This window comes from Lathyrus oleraceus, chromosome 5 (genome assembly GCF_024323335.1).
Source record: "Lathyrus oleraceus cultivar Zhongwan6 chromosome 5, CAAS_Psat_ZW6_1.0, whole genome shotgun sequence".
Lineage (NCBI taxonomy): Eukaryota > Viridiplantae > Streptophyta > Magnoliopsida > Fabales > Fabaceae > Lathyrus > Lathyrus oleraceus.
In genome coordinates this window covers 358,226,027-358,243,920 of record NC_066583.1, presented here as the reverse complement: position 1 = coordinate 358,243,920, position 17,894 = coordinate 358,226,027, and the positions used below count along the sequence as shown (strand labels likewise).

Genomic DNA, 17,894 nt, shown 5'->3' with positions numbered 1-17,894 from the left:
TACATTTCCATCCGTACAAGGCTTCATAAGGAGCCATCCCGATACTTGCATGATAACTATTGTTGTATGCAAATTCAATCAATGGTAAGAGCTCCTTCCAATTTCCTCCATTTTCAAGTACACAAGCTCTTAACATATCCTCCAGTGTTTGTATCGTCCTCTCAGTTTGACCATCTGTTTGAGGATGATTAGACGTACCCAAACACAACTTCAATCCCATAACTTGTTGAAATGCCCTCCAAAATCTTGAAGTAAACTTTAGGTCTCTGTCAGACATAATACTAGTTAGGGCACCATGCAGTCTTACGATTTCTAAAATGAACAACCGTGTAAGATGACTTGCCTTGTAAGTAGTTTTCACGGACAAGAAGTGTGTGGACTTAGTTAACCAATCCAAAACCACCCATATTGAATCATAACCACCTTGGGTCCGAGGTAACCCTACTGCAAAATCCATTGAAATACTATCCCATTTCCAAACTGGAATCTCTAAAGGTCGCAATAAACCACCCGGTTTCTGATGTTCAATATTTACTTGCTGGCACACTATGCACTCTGACACATACTCTGCAATATCCTTTTTCATTTCAGGGCACCAGTAGTCCTTCTTTAAGTCTTGATACATCTTCGATGAACCTGGATGTATGGTAAACGCCCCCTTGTGGGCTTCCTCTAAGACTTTTCTTTTCAGTTTGGCATCATTTGGGACACAAATCCTTTGATTAAAAATAACAAATCCATCTGGTGATTGAGTGAAACTTGGTTGAGTCGACATCTCTTGCAACTTCTCATCTATCATTTGTCCTTGCTGGATTTCTTCCATTAGGTTATAAGTAACATTCAAATTTCCCATTATCACACCATTCTGCGTCCAATTAAACTGAAGGTTAAGATCTCAGAGTTTTTCCAACAATGCATATTCTGACATCATTAACTTAGCTTTATGCATCTCTTTCCGACTTAAGGCATCTACAACCTTATTCGCTTGCCCTGGGTGATACTTAAGTTCAAAATCAAAATCTTTCAAATACGCCATCCATCTCCTCTGTCTCATGTTCAACTCTTTCTGGTCAAATAAGTATTTCAAACTCTTATGGTCACTGGACATCTCAAAACGTACTTCATATAAGTAATGTTGCCACACCATCAATGTAAAAATAACAACAGCTAATTCAAGATCATGAGTTAGATAGTTCTCTTCATGAGTCTTCAACTTATGAGAGGCATATGCTACAACTTGACCACTCTGCATTAACACCCCTCATAATCCTTTCTTAGAGGCATCACAAAATACTGCATAAGACTTACTAGGACCAGGGATGATTAAAACAGAAACAGTTGTTAGCTTTTCCTTCAAACTCATGAAACTCTGCCCACACTTCGAATCCCATTTAAAATAAATTTCCTTTCGGGTAAGTCTAGTCATTGGTAAAGCTAACTGAGAAAACCTTTTAATAAATATTTGATAGTAACCTGCCAAACCTAAGAAACTTCTAACTTCGGAAGCATTCTTCGATCTTTCCTAATTAATAACCACTTCAAATTTAGATGGATCTACTGATACTTATCCTTGTGATATGACATGACCAAGAAACTTCACTTTGTTCATCCAAAATTCACACTTACTTAACTTGGCAAAAAGTTGCTTCTCTTGCAGTACTGACAGAACGGTCCTTAGATGTTCTCCGTGCTCTTGTGGAGTACGAGAATAAATAAGGATGTCATCAATAAAGATCACCATGAACCGGTCCAAGTAAGGTTGAAATATCTTATTCATATAGTCCATGAAAACAACAGGGGCATTTGTCACACCAAAAGGCATTACAAGAAACTCATAATGGCCATATCGGGTTCTGAATGCAGTCTTTGGTTCATCCGAATTCTTAACTCTGATTTGATGATAGCCCGATCGTAAATCAATCTTCGAGAACACACATGCTCCTTTCAAATGATCTATCAAATCTTCTATCCTTGGCAGGGGGTACTTGTTCTTAATGGTGACTTTATTCAACTGGCGATAATCAATACGCAATCGCATACTACCATCCTTCTTCTTCACTAGTAACACTGGAGCTCCCCATGGTGAGACACTAGGTCAGATGAAATGCTTGGTTAATAACTCTTCTAATTGATCCTTTAACTCTCTAAACTCGAGTGGTGCCATACGATACAGAGAAACGAAGATTGGAGCAGTCTCAGGTATCAGATCAATAGAGAATTCCACTTCCCTTTCAGGAGGAAGAGAGGTGACATCCTCCGGGAAAACTTCTGGAAATTCAGAAACGATGGGAATTTGTGTAACTTTCAAATTGTCGATAGGTTCCTTGGTGAGAACAAAGAGAACCGACTTTTCCTCCTCAAATAAGAAATTAACCATGCCAGCCGTACCTTATAAGATAATAGTTAATACATCCTTTGGAGTAGCTTCACTAGATGGAATGATGATTAACTTCTCTTCACATCCAATAAACATCGAATTAGCGGAAAGCCAATCCATCCCCAAGACCACAACAACCTTCTTAAGTGGTAAACAAATAAGATCAATCTGGAAAACTCTACCATTCACCAAAAGCGAACAATTTTCACAAATTAATGGTGTCTCAACCACATCATCCATGGCGGTAGTAACCACCATATGAGGAGACAAAGGAATTGCTTACAAGCCAGAATGCTTCATACACTGAATTGATACAAAAGAGTGTGTTGCCCCACAATCAAACAATACAAAACAGGGATGATCATTAACGAGACACGTACCAACAATCAAAGCATTGTTGCTCTTAGCCTTCCTTGCATCCAAAGTATAAACTCGACCAGTGTTTCTTCCTTGCATCTGATTCTTATTATGAGGACAATCCCTAGCCATGTGTCCCTCCCTCTGACAAGTAAAGCACCTAATTACACTTCCAACACATCTTCCAAAATGAGACTTCTTACATACTTGACATTGCGGAGGATGGTTAGGTCTTGCATGTTGCACTTGTTTTCCTTTGAAAGATTGAGGTCTAGGCCTAAACTCGTTACCTGTCCTTCCCTAACCCTTTTGTCCAATCCTATATTGATCCCTTTCTTCTTGAACTTTCTTCAAACTATTCTCATCCACATAATATTACCTTAGCAATTCATCATAAGTAGTGAATTCTCTCTGAGAAACACTATGAGAAATTTCACCTCTTAAACCAAAAAGGAACTGATCGATCTTCCACTTCTCATCTGGTGCGTACACGACCTGTCTAGAATAAGCAGCCATATCTTCAAAATTTTCAGCATACATAGCTACTGACATAATACCCTGTCTAAGCTATTGAAACTCAAATTCTTTCCGAGTCCTTAAAGAGCTAGGAAAATACTTATCTAGAAAAGTAGTCTTAAAATGCTCTCAATCCCTAGATACTCCTTGATTGGTCATAAGAGTCGAAGCACTTTCCCACCACCTCATAGCATTACCCCTCATCATGTGAGAAGCAAACACAACTTTATTCTCTTCACTACAATGCACTATCTGAGAAATCCTCTCCATGTTGGTTACCCACTCACGAGCCTTCATAGAATTTAATCCACCATGGAACTCAGGAGGATTCATGCGAAAGAAATCTCGGAAACTACCACCTGCAACTTCTTGTAGAACCCCTTGAGGATGAAGACCACCATTCAACTGTTGTATCATCTGATGCATGAATTGGTTCTGTTGTTGTTGCATCTATTGCACAAACTGAGGCCATTGAAAACCTTCACTACCACTTGGTGGTTCTGAATCTAAATTCTGAGTTTTGGGTCTACCACAACCTCTGTGCCTGTCAGCCACGATCCTGGATGTCATATAAATAGAATTAAGTTGATTAGGCTCAATACTATGAATATAACATCAAGGACAATGATGGCAACCCACATATGAGGCAGAAAGGAATACTTATAATATCTCATGGCTAGGTCGAGGATACGACCTTCTCTGATACCAATTGTAACACCCACATATAAGATATGTCTATAATACATATTATACATAATGTAATACTGGTACTGAAATACATAAGCGCCTAGGGGCAACAATGTACATATTACATGCCCAAAAGAAAACACTACATGACACTAAGTATACACAAATGTGTCCAACATAAAACTAGGAACTAGATCATTGTAGAATGATCTAAAAAAAATCTACACAGCGGAGAAGCCATCTAAAACATCAGGTAAGCAAGGACATCACTATATCTTGTCCTTACCCTTCGCCTGATCAGAACTACGTGAAAAAATTAACAACATGGGGTGAGATAATAATCTCAGTAGGTTCCCTATCTTATGGGTCCACTCGACTCTACAGGATTTTCTAATCAATATCCAACTTAAATCAACAAGGGAAGGAAAACTTAAGCGATGGGAAAAAGTCTCGCAATAAATGGCAACATGCTCCTGAGTTCTCACAACTCAAATAAGTCACTATTCAGATTCACAAAACATCAATCCCTGAGCGGACCTACGTATAGGGCAAGCCTAGTTCATGCATGCTCATATGATTTGACTTTCGCGGTGGATATTGGGTCCTCTATGAGTCTCAAGCTCAATCCAAGCGACCGTCACCCGTATGGGCCTCTAACCCACTTAGGGTATCTTTTACCGTATGAGCCTCTAACCTACTTTAGTGTCCACCCATCCCCCATGTCCGCCATGGTTGGGGCTCAAACCCAATTGAGGCACGAATCATTGGTGTCACATTCTATTGCTTACTCATATAAGCATATCAAATAAGGATGTACACCGTCAAGGGTAAAACATTCTGAATACGTGAGTAATTCCATAAAACATAACTAGATTCATCAATCACTGATGACTTCATTCACCTATATACAAGTAATAACAATGCATGTTCCATACAAAGTGTCTCACTCTCAACTATAACAACCATTCATTTACGACTTTCACATAGGTATCCTACGAATAAATGTTGCTTTCTACTGTTATCTAAGTTATATGTCTAACTTATAGCCTAAAAATAATCCCTAGGTTAATTCACTTGATTCAACATGTAATTTTCACATTTAACATTGATTCAATACAAGTATAAGATGACAAGTGATTAATAGTTGATGCAATACATTTAGGAACATCAAAGAAATGAAATTTGAAGGTTTAGGCATGCACCGATCGATTGGTTAGAGAGGCCCAATCGATTGGTCTATCTCACATTTATGTTTTTCACAGAATGCAAAGGATCAATCGATTAATGCTGAGTGTCAATCGATTGACAGTTGAACGAATTTCCAATTTTCAAAGTTAGTAAGTTCATGCAATCGATTGGAGTCCAATGTCAATCGATTGGCTCTGCAGAAAAATTTCATTTTCTTCAAAACAGAAAGACAATACAATCGATTGTCACTAAGGACCAAACGATTGGTCCCAAATATTTTTCACTCCTCCATAACTCAGAAACTCCATTCAATCGATTGGTCTGGAAAAAACTCAAGAACCAATCGATTGGTCCCTGCACAAATCAAAAATTTCTTCTGCACAACAACATTGTTTTTAACCTGTATAATATGGTTCTATTTCTAGCAACCAATCTCTTATAATAATCATGAAAACACATCAAAGCAACAACCACATCATGATATCCCAAGAATCCAACAAATACAAGAACACATATAGAAGCATCGTCAATGGAGTTTCACATGATTCATGGAGAGACTCATCATAATATCATCTATCTTACTATCAATTGCATGGTTTATCAAACCCTAATTTCTAAATCTAAAGTTCTACCTAGAACCCACCTTAGGAATGGAAGAGGAGGTCGAAGAAGATGGTGAGATGAGATGGTGATGATGATGGATTCCAAGTTTTTTCTCCTCCTTCTTCTCTCCACTAGATTGCTTCCTCTTCTCTCCACTAACTTTTCTGATACATAGAGAAAAATGGAGTGGTACAAGGTTGGTGGGTATAGGATATAAACATGTGGCCACCATTTGCCACTAGGAATATGTGGTTAGAAAAGATTATTAGTAATAACAAATATCCCAAGTGATACTACATTTTTAATATTTGTTCTACTAGAGCAATTGACCCATTAGTAATGTTACCACAATGTCCCAATTAATAAAAGGTCAACCCTAAATAATATTAATTAAGGAAATCTGAATTCACTATTTACTCTATTTATCCCAACTGATAACTTTTAGATCCCATAGGAACTCAGTTAATCTCAATTAATAGGAATTTGAGTATTTAAGAAAATACGGGGTATTACAGTATGCATAGATTGAATTGAAGATGATGAGATACTTTGAAATCCTGGATTCATGTAGGTTTTACTCACTCTATAAACCTTACTAGAGAATGATGCATTTATGAAGTATTTATATGCATGAGTGATTTTAGGAAAAAAGGAATGCAAATGACTTGAAAAAATATGATTTTTTTGAAAAATTACATTGGATAGGTCGACCTATAAAAGTTATGTGTCGTTTTGTTGGATGCATAGGTCAACCTGTCTAAAGTCATGTGTCGATCTATGACTGTTATGCGCTGTCTATGTGTCGACCTAAAGACTCAACACGTGAGACAGAAGCTACATACTTTAGTACTGCAGCATACATGTTGACCTATAGAATGCATGTGTCAACCTATAACAAGGATTTTTTTTCCACAGGTCGACCTTTAATTGCATGTATCGACCTATAATGCATTTTTTTTTACAAAAATTGATTTTTTATACATGTTTGATGTATGCGACCTTTTCCAAGTTGTTTCTAAATAATTTTATGCTTCATAATGCTGAGGTGCACATAGAGAATCAGAGGATATTGTCCAATATACGTTAACGCTAAAATATCATAGTTTTGACATCATACAAAATACATCTAACAGAAGTTGCACTCAGAGACAATCATATCAATATTTTGTGTAGATTAAGTACAAGTTGTAAATTGTTTGAAAAGGAAAGCATGAAACAGATGAAATATATTATATGAAATGTATTATTTGAAAAGATAATAACTGAAAATACACCGACAAATATGATAGCGGATAATACACATATGAATATAATGCTTAAAAAGTGATGTAAAGCGATCAATCGAACCATCCAATTAGTTTGGTTCAGTTCCATTTTTGAAAAGTACTAAAAATCAAATCAAATCAAATTGACGAAGATATCATTGTTTCGAATATTTTTTTGACAAAAAATCTATGCAAACCAAACTTATTACAACCTTAGAAATGACTGAAAAACTTTAAGACTCAGAGGTTAACCACATCTCCTATTTTTGAGGAGGACTCATCCAACTCACTCCTATTACTAGGTCAAAGTCAGGGGCGCGAAAAGATTGACAAACATGAGAATCGATTTTTACAATAATTCATGGATCAAGTAACCGTGTCTATAAATACCCCGTCAAATATAGATCATAATATATCAAACTCTCTTGTGTATCTTATCGCTTGATTGTAGTTACACCCGCAATTTTATAAGTTTTTTCATATAAATAATTGATTTTTTAAAATAAAAAATATAACAACTCAATGTAAAAATGGTCTATATATCATTTAATAGATATAATAATGGTAAGTAGGTCAACTTGCAAGTGAGTCACGCCTCCACTTGAAACAGCAGCAAGGAAAAGGAATGGGTTTATTCTCCATAAAATGATTTTTTAAGTCACTCTGCAATACACCTTTGCCCATGTTGCAAATTGCAACTACTGTTACTTCAAATGGAATCTAGCTACACAATGATGTATCATGCCATGTAGATGACATACCTACAAAGGATATTAAAACTAAACAAGAGTCAATACACACATAAAACAATATCACAAAATGAAAAGTAACAAATTAAATATCACAATATGAAGTGACCACACTTTAGACACTTGGATATAAACAAGAAGGTGATCACTTTGGGAAATATCATTAACAAATAACATTTAGCCATTTATAGGCTAAACCAAATTATCTTTTTTTTTCAATCAAAAATCAAGTTGAAAATATGAAGTGTATTAACCTTGGATTTCTTCAATCATTCTTTTTCTTTTAACTATAATTAATAACTAATACTCCCTTTAATTCTTGATATAAAAATAATAATAGTTAAAGAATCAATATATCTAAAATATAGTTAAGAAACATTGATATTGTGAATTGTGACATAGAGAGAGTATAGTTTATGAAAATTAAACAAATTTTGCAAGGAACATATACTTTGCTTCAAAGCACAAAAAATGAAATTGAATATTCTTTCCCTTCCAAAAGACATAACCATAAAAGTCATGATGAATCTACACAAAAACCAAACACATACACCTTCTTGTTCCCTATTGACACAAGCAATCTAATGTAAGAGAATTGCTATAACCAAACCAACCAATAGAATTCTTTCCTATGGCCCATCACCATCCCATACCAATAAAAGTGCTTTCTCTATAAACCAAAACATAACCAACAAAACAAAACCACTCTCTCTCTTTCTCTCACAAAAAAAATGTTTTCTTTTTCTTCAATATCTAAAGAGTAAAAGCAAGTCCAAAATTGTTGCTTGTTGAAAACCCTTGAAGGAAAGTACAAAACAATCAAACCCCATATTGAAAGTTTTCATTTTTAAAACTTTAATATAGTATAGTAGTGATGAAGTGGAAGTAAGAGAGAGAGAGAGCGAGAGAGGGAGAGAGAGCGATTCATATGAAGAGTAACGAGTATTGTGGAAGAAAGAGTCAACCTGGGAAAGCCGGGAGAGTTTTTGTTGGAAGGTATATTGGATTGCATCCATGAAATCACAGTTGCACTTTCCTTTCCCAATAGAATGAGTGATTCTCTTTACAAAGTTGATACAACACCACGTCTTGCTCAATGGAGAATCGAAAACTTGGCTTCTTGCAGTTATCGCAAATCAGATCCTTTCAAGATTGGAAACTGGAACTGGTCTCTCTCTCTCTCTAAAAGTTTTCATTTTTAATCATAGTAATGAAAAATTTGAAACAGCCCACATGGCTAAATAGATTTGATTATGTTATAACATGTTTGATTTGTCATAAAGTTTGGTTTTTTGCAAGACCCTTTATGAGTTTTGTGAGTGTGTGACTTATTATGTTGTGTTTTTGTTTTGTGTGAAATTAAGGTATTTGTCGGTGGAGAAACACAAGGTTGTGTTTGTTAAATTGTTTCCTGAAATATCCAATGTCACAAGAGACAATCCTCCAATTGCATCTTTTATCATGCGTGTGATTAGTTCTGCTCTTGGAGATCGCAAAGCTCTCACACATCCAGGTAGTGTTTTAGATTCTGTGTTTTGCAATTTTTTTGTTGTTTCAACAGTTTCTTGTGTTGATTCATTTCTCTTTTTTGATATGATGCAGAGATAAAGGACAAAGTGATCAAGAGCAACGAGGATTTTGTTTGGTCACTTGAGGTTCCACTGTCTGGAAAATTCATCATTGATGTTGATTTCCTTGATTTGAAGATTGCATCCCCAGATGTATGTGCTCAATACCTATTTCTTTCTTATTGATTTTCATAGCATTGACATCTCTGGAAAAAAAACGTGTCGGTGTCGGTGCACTGACACTTGTGATTGATTACATTTAATTTTTTCATTTGTGCCCATCATATCAATGCCGGGGTCGTGTTTCGGATATCAGTGCTTTTTCTATGGTATTCATTGAAAATGATAATCATTTAGAAACAATTGGAATGAGACAGTTTAGCTATAATCACTTTGGAGTAATAATTGGATTTAGTTATCCACTTTTTATAACCATGAGCATTTAATTAATTCCTTTGTGCATAATCACCATTGATAAAGCAAAATGATTAGTGATAATAGATTAGTACACCTAGTAGGGGAGGTTTTAATTACTCATAAGGATCGCAACATTGTAAAAATGAGAATAGTTGAATGTAACTACACGTGTCAGTACATGTGTGTAATAGACATTAGACACAATTACCTTATTTGAAATGTTATTTTTCAATCAATGTATTATAGGGTGGAGAACCATGCTCTATATGGGGTGGTGAAGGATTTACGCAAGAGAGATCGAATGCAAAAGCGCTAGGGTCGCTTGGTAAAATGCTAAGAAAAGGAATCCACACGGACATAACCATCAATGCTTCTGATGGAAGTATAGGAGTTCATAGAGCTGTTCTCGCATCTCGATCACCTGTCTTCCAAAGCATGTTCTCGCATGATCTTAAAGAGAAAGAGTTGTCGACCATAAACATCACAGACATGTCAATCGAAACATGTCAGGCTTTTTTCAACTATCTTTACGGGATCATCAAAAACGAAGAATTTCTGACTCATAGGCTGGCCCTTCTACACGCAGCTGATAAGTACGACATATCTGATTTGAGAGAGGCCATCCACGAGAGTCTTCTTGAAGATATTGATACGAAGAATGTACTCGAGAGGCTCCAAAACGCGTCGCTATATCGGTTGACGAAACTGAAGATGAGCTGCATTCAGTATCTTGTTAAATTTGGTAAAATATTCGAAATTCGGGATGATTTCAATACGTTCCTCCAAAATGCAGACAGGGATCTCATTTCTGAAGTCTTCGCCGAAGTTCTTGGAGCATGGAAAGGATATTGAAGATCTTGCAACTTCGAAGAAGAACAAGAAGGATTTGTCTTATTAAATATACCAAAGAAATAGATTATTTGAAATTGTTGTGAAAATGTGAAGGATTTGCTTTGATGAACTTAATTCTTTTGCTCAATTGTATTTTTTTTCCTTATTTCCTTGTACATATTTATATCATGCTGTTAAATATATACCACAAGTGTATTGTTTAAAAAAAAAACATGTAAATTAAACAAAAAAAGCACATATATTTGTGAATGGAAATGATTATGAGTTCTTACATTTGTAGTATTGTACCTAACAGAACAATATTTAGAAGTTAGTACATTCTGATATAATCAAATATCATTCTCTTGATTACTTGTAGGTGTAATTGACCATCTGTATACCGATTTTAACTTAATCGTGTCGAAACTCTAAAGTGAATCCAAACCTGCACTAAAACTGTCTTCTGATTTGAACATAATATAAAAGCAATTTGAAACTTGTCTTCCAAGTTACATCGCTGTGAAACCTCAAGACAGGTGAACTGATATTGGAAACAACCTGGTAGCGGTCTAGTAGGTAGTCCAATAGATCTTGAATAGACTCTGATATCATTTTAAAAATTGTGAGTGAGACTAACTCAATCCTATAAAACCGATTTATAAAATGAAAATTGTATTTCACTTATAAACATATACTACCCTATAATATAATTCTCAGAGGTCTTAATAGTATCCTTAGAATGTGAGACAAATTGAATTGAAGGGAATGATGAGAAGATGACTTTTTCTTAATTCATCAGACATAAAGGAGAAAGAAATATCTCTTGATATCAAAGGCAAGAAAAACCATTCCATTGTCTCCCACAAAACTAAACACATATAATGGCAAAGAAGAAAGATACCTCCACTTTGATTTAAATATAAAGTTTCTTGCCTTGTAATTAACATGGTAACTTCAACCGTGACCTTTTGGTCACATAACATGAAACAAAACGCAACATATTTTAATTTGAATTACACATAAAGTTTAGCATCAAAAACAAAAATCAGCAAGTATAACACATGAAAAAAAGAGAGGCAAAAGGGGTGTGAATTGTGATGAACTTGAAACTTGGAAGAACAAAACAGTACATAAAACAATAAAATTGATGAACAATTTACCTTTAACAGTAAGAGTATTGGAAAGGGTCATCAAATGATCAAATCAATCCATGTTTTCAATAGAAGTAGTTTAGCTAGAACTTGGAAGAGAAAAGAGAAGGAACATGTGAATTTTACAAGCAATTGCATTATGCTTTATCTGATATATGCTCTGGCAAGAATATGGAATATTACTAGGATCTTTATGATATGATACGTGACACTTATTTAATTATTACTATTACTTTGGTCTTTTTTTGAATTATTAAAACTTGTCAATTAAAATAATTTTATGCTTCTTCACTTGTATAATATCATAAAATTCTAAAAAATTTAGGGAATTTCTAACAGTATCTTATAAGATAAAAACATCTTATAAACATGTAAAAATATCCTTTAAATTTCGGAAATACTTCTCAGAACGGACCTAAAATCACACAACTACACGTTGCAGATAAGACGTCTCTATTTTACCTAAAAAATATTTAAAAATATATTTTTGAAATTTAAAAATACATCTCCATACAATATCTTGGTCTTTAATATCTCTGTACTTACTCATTTATTTGTCATCTATGGAAGAAATAAAAGAAAAATGGATTCAACATGGCTTATGGGGTAGCATCATCTTTTGTGTCTCAATGTTTATGTAATTAGTAATTTTTGACCATGGATTATTTATTCCGTAATTTTTGCAATATTACCTTTTGTGTTTAGTAATTTATAAAACTTTATATTATATATATATATATATATATATATATATATATATATATATATATATATATATATCCACAATATCTATAAAGATCGTACAGTCAATTACTCATAAATACATAAACATATCAATAATCAATCCATTATTTTGCTCCTATGCAATATTGTGATTATGCACAAAAAAAAAATGTAAGATAGATCAATAAAATTACTACAAAGGTCTCATTTGCATAGTAATTGTCTGAGCAAGTTAGATACGAAACATTATTTTTTTTTTGTTAATATCTTACTTGATAGAACAGTTAATGTTCACATACCATCACAAAATCCAATCCAAAGAGCAACAAATAAATAGTCCATGTTATTCCATATGCAACAAATAAATATTCCGTGAAGTTGGAAAAAAAAACAAGTTTAACAATAAGTCTTGTAGTTACCCAAAGTATCATGTATATTTTTATAACTGGAAATTTCATGTATATGATTACTTCAAATCAATAGTGTCAATATTATACACACAAGTTTGGTACTCCTTTGCTCCAAGCAACTGAATTTCACAATCACGATCTATTGCGATTGCAACAACCACAAAAATCAAAAAAACTTTTAATGTTAATTAAAACAAAATCATATTAAAATGAAATATGAACTTACAATAAGTCTCAATCTCACTATAGTTGATATAGCAAGCAGATCACCCTGAACTTTGAGGTATTCCAAATTAGCATAGAGTATGTTCAGAACCTTATCAAGAATCTCTTCCCCAAATCAAAAACCTAAACAAATAAACACAAGTTATACTTATTCATACATAATAACAATCCATACTCTAAAAATTCAGAAATCCAAAAATTTAAACCTTTTTATCCAATAATTCATAATATAATCATATTTGTCTCTTTGGGAGTATGTAGTAATCTTATACATATGAACTCTCCAACCATCTTATAACACATATAAAAATAATTTATAAATTTCATTCATAAATATTTATTTTAATAAACTATTATGCTATATAAACTGCAAATAAACTTTTTATTTAAAAATTAATTTTAATAATAATAACAAAAATAGACACATGGCAAGATTTACAGCGTGCGATTGATCTAACGGGTGAGATTGAGCTAAAGCCATGTACATGTCCAAACATTTTCACAGACTAGGGTTTAAGGGTTTTAACCTAACAAAGTTTCAACCAAAATCAAAACAAAACCGAGCAAAGTCTGAGTTTTATTTTCGCTCAACCTTGCAAATTTCAACCTCGCCGCCGGTTCATCCTCATCCCTCCTCCGTATACGGTAATTCTTCCGGTTTCTCTATCCTTCGATTTCAAACCTTCACCATTCCAATTTTTCGTAACTGAATATATATAATGCCTTTTATTGGTGTTTATGATTCTAATTTGATGATAGGGGTTTTCATGTTTTTCTCAATTTTAGTATAGAAATATAGATTTAGGTTTTCACTCATCAATTGCTGATTTTCTGACTAAACTTTATGCTCATAGATTGTATTAGGAGTAGTAACAGTTAACAACTGACTAGAGTTACTTTTGTAGGTTTATTAACTTTGTTCCATATACAATGAATTGACATTTCTTTTTTTATGTTACATCTCTAGATTTTTAACCAAAGTTGCCAAACCACAGAGATAACCATGTCGGACGAAGAGGACTCAATGTCGGAGATTGAAGATCAAGAACATAATGGAGGAATACCTGATTACATAATGAACTTGGAAAATGTTCCATCAAAGCTCCCTACACATCTTGAACTTCTCAAAACCCGCGTTATTTGCAATATGGATGCTCCTCAGCATGTATCTATCTATCTTTCCCTTTTAATATTATTACTACTATTCAACTCTCTTTTCTTCCTTTGAATTTTACCTTTTTTTCATAATCCCGGACACTCAGTTTGCATAACTTCTAATGACTTAAAAGGTAGGATTTGTAATTTCACTCTTATAAGGTTTAGTATTGGTAAAATTTATAGTAGCTATACATGTTTTGTTATTCGACTTAATTAAGGGCTTTTTTTTTGTTTTTTTTATAAATGGTTGGATATTTTGTTTTGTTTGGTATTTGTTACTTAACTTTTTTTGTTTTGTTTTGGTGTATGCAGACAGATACCCTACAATATTCTGGTGTTTATGCAGCATTAGGAGTTGATAACAGTGTACGATTGGATAATTTCTGTAATAACTTCAAGGTTGAAGTGAAGCGGTTTACAGACGATGACATTGAGTTTGACATGATTGGTATTGATCCAGCAATTGCCAATGCTTTTCGAAGAATTCTTATAGCAGAGGTGATATATTTCTCCTTCCCCCATTATTTACAATAATGTGATGTCATATTTGGTTTTGAATATACAGTGGAATCTATTAAGTTTAATTGCTTTAGCATAACATCAAACACTAGTTTGTTTCTATTTTTTGTGAATGTTCATTTTGTATCGAGTATTTGATATTTGATTCCAAAGTAGATGGAAGAGTATTTGATATTTGATTCCGAAGGGTTTTTCCAACGGGCTGTTTAGAGATGACCAAATGAATTTGCATTGTTTATCAAATACTATTTTGTGGAGATGGTTGCTTATGCAATTATTTTTAACCGGATGTGCCACCTTTAACAAGAAGAAAATTCTCTTTAAAATTAAATTTGTCGTAAGTCATAGAAGGCACACTGTATGGAAAAACGTGGGGTGAAGTCATTTAGGTCTGATGATTTGCTCAAAATCTGAAAGCTTGCAGCCTAGAACTACTCCGGCTATGCATAACATCTTATAGTAATTGCATTTTCATCTTTGTGTTGCTCTTTGTACTTTGGCTTTGAGTTGGTTATTAGTTTTTAACAAGGGTGTATTCCCAACCAATAATGGAGGTAGTCAATTTTGATTTTCTCCTTAAATTTTATTTCTTTTCAAATCTAGGTTCCAACAATGGCTATTGAAAGAGTATATATTGCGAACAATACATCACTTATACAAGATGAAGTTCTTTCCCATAGATTGGGTCTCATTCCAATTGATGCTGATCCCAAGCTATTTGAATATCCAGGTCTTATATCTACGCTAACACTTACAGTATTGTATTTCTCATTGTTTATATGACTTTCTTGTGTGATGATTGGAAATATTATGCATGTTGTTTGGTGGACATCATACCTTATATGGTAAGGTTGAATATTTATTATTTTCTTTCTTTTTCTTATAAATAGACAATGCGGGAGGTGAAAACAGTGAAAAGAACACCATCGTTTTCAAACTTCATGTTAGTTGTAAAAAGGGTCATCCCCGTATTACCGGTAAATGACCTGAAACTCTTGGTTGATAGTGTTTGTGCTGTTACTGATATCTTTTTCAGCTAGTTAACTCCCTGTTTGATGGTATTACAATATAAATGCAGTGAAATCAGATGCACTGAAGTGGTTGCCTAACGGAAGTGAGCTTATCGCTGATAATACCAAAACAAATGCCGATTCAAAGGCAAAAACATTTACATCTTTTAGTTGCAGTCAAAGCTCACTTCCTGGATTCTCCAAAAAACCAATTGCTCCTAATAATTTGGATATTATATTAGCTAAACTTGGACCTGGTCAGGTAACCCCTCCCTCTTCTTTCTTTCCTAACACCACCTTGCATCGTCTACTTTGGTGATGAAGAAACTGATACCAAGAACTAAGCTGTAGCTCTGTTGAACTTGAGAACTAGAAAAAAGGAATAAAATTTGCTATTAACCCAATACGCCATCAAGGTTAATGAACCAAATTCTGTTGAGTTGGAACCTAACTCTACCAAGCTTAATCCAACTCCAACATGTATTTTTCCGTTAATTCCCTTAATTTTGAATAGTGATACTTTGTATGTACTCTGCTATATGTTATGGTATTGGGATGGTACAGCTGGATGAATATTTACTATGCACACAATGTGTTTATACTATGTTAGTTGTTCAAACATCATTTGTGTTACGTACTCTCACGGATTTACAAGCCGGGCTTATGGAAATTCCATGAATTTACGTGGTCTAATGAATTTGACAACCTCAGTATGAGTTATATTTGATTTTTCAGTCATTTAATTAGTTATTGTACTTACTAGTTATTAAACACATGCTTTTCTAGGAAATTGAACTTGAAGCTCATGCTGTTAAAGGCGTTGGCAAGACACATGCAAAATGGTCTCCGGTTGCCACTGCTTGGTATCGGATGCTTCCTGAGGTAGGAAATATCATTGATATTGTTTGCTACTCACACATAAACAGACTGAAGAAGTGACAAAATCTGACATTTGTGTGCTTGGTTTTTCTTCTCTAGGTTGTACTCACGAAAGATGTTAAGGATGACCTGGCTGAAGAACTAGTAAGTAAATGTCCAGCTAAAGTCTTTGATATTGAAGATATTGGAAAAGGTAATTCAGTGTTTTTTGTTTACGTTCCTAGTATTACTATTAGATTTTTATATCTTTCTGTTCTGAACCCTAACGGTTAGAGATTGATTATGTCCAAATGATTTTTGAATTATGTTGATCACTTGGATCTCAAGCTCCTATTTCTTTTGGCTTGCTTTCTATTGATTGATTTTGCTGTTGTGTGCATAGGTAGAAGAAGGGCTACTGTAGTCAATGCACGAGCATGCACTTTGTGTAGGGAATGTATCAGAGGAGGGCAAGAATGGGAGGATCGCGTAGCACTGCGTCGTGTCAAAGATCATTTTATTTGTAAGTGTTATGTCGTATACGAACTATTGGCATTAGAACTTTGAAGTTTTCTGGACATCAAATTTTCGGCAACCTTAAATCTTGGGTTTTGACAGAGTTCTGTTATGGGTTATTGTTTTATATAATCTTTGAAATATCTTACACCTGTTTTTTTCTACTTGTTTTTCTAGTTACTATTGAATCAACTGGAGCATTACCCCCTGATGTGCTATTTACCGAAGCCGTGAAGATTCTGGAAGATAAGTGTGAACGAGTTATTACAGAGCTTTCTTGATTATTCTTTTTGCAATGTTCTTAAATGAATGAAAAATTAAGATGTTGTACATGATCAATTCAGTTATTATTTGATTTTCTATGAACAAACATATAACTTGTGATATGAACTCAAGTAGTTTGGATGTGCATGTGACATGTCTGCACAGGCATGATCAGTTTTGTTTGTACCGTCCAAAACTTATTGGCCTAACATGATTGATTTTATGATAAGGGAATGAATGCATTGAATGACCCCAGTTTGAGAAGCAATTCCAGCACTGTGAGGATAGGGCACCCAGTTCCACCATTTACTCTACCAATACCATTTTCCTCATCAAAAGTCAACCCAAACTTCCCAAGTTATATTATCTAGGACTCTCGTACCTTCAATTTACCATTGAATAAAAATCAGTATGATTAAATCTAGACCCTCTTGGTGTTAAAGAAACACCAGAGTTAACACCTAGAAAAAATCTTACTACTTGAACTAGTTGATTTTCTTAC

The 17,894-nt window shown here is 34.2% G+C and overlaps 2 protein-coding genes and 1 long non-coding RNA gene across 5 annotated transcripts; 2 read left to right on the top strand and 1 right to left on the bottom strand.

Moving 5' to 3' along the window:
- Positions 1–8,279: 8,279 nt before the first annotated feature.
- LOC127084685 (BTB/POZ domain-containing protein At1g55760) lies at positions 8,280–10,852 on the top strand. The gene is made up of 4 exons (XM_051025179.1): positions 8,280–8,910; positions 9,107–9,255; positions 9,345–9,463; positions 9,974–10,852. Exons 1-4 carry the CDS (start codon positions 8,792–8,794, stop codon positions 10,577–10,579), a joined length of 993 nt encoding a protein of 330 aa, XP_050881136.1. The 5' UTR covers positions 8,280–8,791; the 3' UTR covers positions 10,580–10,852.
- On the bottom strand, positions 10,799–11,896 carry LOC127084687 (uncharacterized). 2 transcript variants are annotated; one of them, XR_007788771.1, is made up of 2 exons: positions 11,719–11,896; positions 10,799–11,160 (listed from the first exon to the last, which is right to left on the bottom strand). It is a non-coding gene; the product is annotated as an uncharacterized LOC127084687 (long non-coding RNA). The 2 variants fall into 2 exon arrangements; XR_007788770.1 differs by having other exon boundaries at positions 10,799–10,867.
- Positions 11,897–13,529: 1,633 nt separating this feature from the next.
- On the top strand, positions 13,530–17,660 carry LOC127084684 (uncharacterized). Of its 2 annotated transcripts, none has more exons than XM_051025178.1 (10): positions 13,530–13,712; positions 14,035–14,232; positions 14,538–14,723; positions 15,348–15,474; positions 15,635–15,721; positions 15,823–16,016; positions 16,541–16,636; positions 16,733–16,826; positions 17,016–17,135; positions 17,306–17,660. In XM_051025178.1, the coding sequence occupies exons 2-10, from the start codon at positions 14,071–14,073 to the stop codon at positions 17,407–17,409; spliced, it is 1,170 nt and encodes a 389-aa protein (XP_050881135.1). In that variant the 5' UTR covers positions 13,530–13,712; positions 14,035–14,070; the 3' UTR covers positions 17,410–17,660. The 2 variants fall into 2 exon arrangements, with proteins under 2 accessions (XP_050881135.1, XP_050881134.1); XM_051025177.1 differs by having other exon boundaries at positions 13,532–13,712; positions 14,063–14,232.
- Positions 17,661–17,894: the final 234 nt, after the last annotated feature.

Coding starts and splice junctions, on each gene's coding strand:
- LOC127084685 (XM_051025179.1), top strand. CDS start 8,792: ATGAGTGATTCTCTTTACAAAGTTGATACAACACCACGTCTTGCTCAA. Junction 8,911..9,106: donor AAGATTGGAAACTGGAACTG/GTCTCTCTCTCT, acceptor TGTGAAATTAAG/GTATTTGTCGGTGGAGAAAC. Junction 9,464..9,973: donor TGAAGATTGCATCCCCAGAT/GTATGTGCTCAA, acceptor AATGTATTATAG/GGTGGAGAACCATGCTCTAT.
- LOC127084684 (XM_051025177.1), top strand. CDS start 13,547: ATGTACATGTCCAAACATTTTCACAGACTAGGGTTTAAGGGTTTTAAC. Junction 15,722..15,822: donor GGGTCATCCCCGTATTACCG/GTAAATGACCTG, acceptor ATATAAATGCAG/TGAAATCAGATGCACTGAAG. Junction 16,637..16,732: donor GGTATCGGATGCTTCCTGAG/GTAGGAAATATC, acceptor TTTCTTCTCTAG/GTTGTACTCACGAAAGATGT.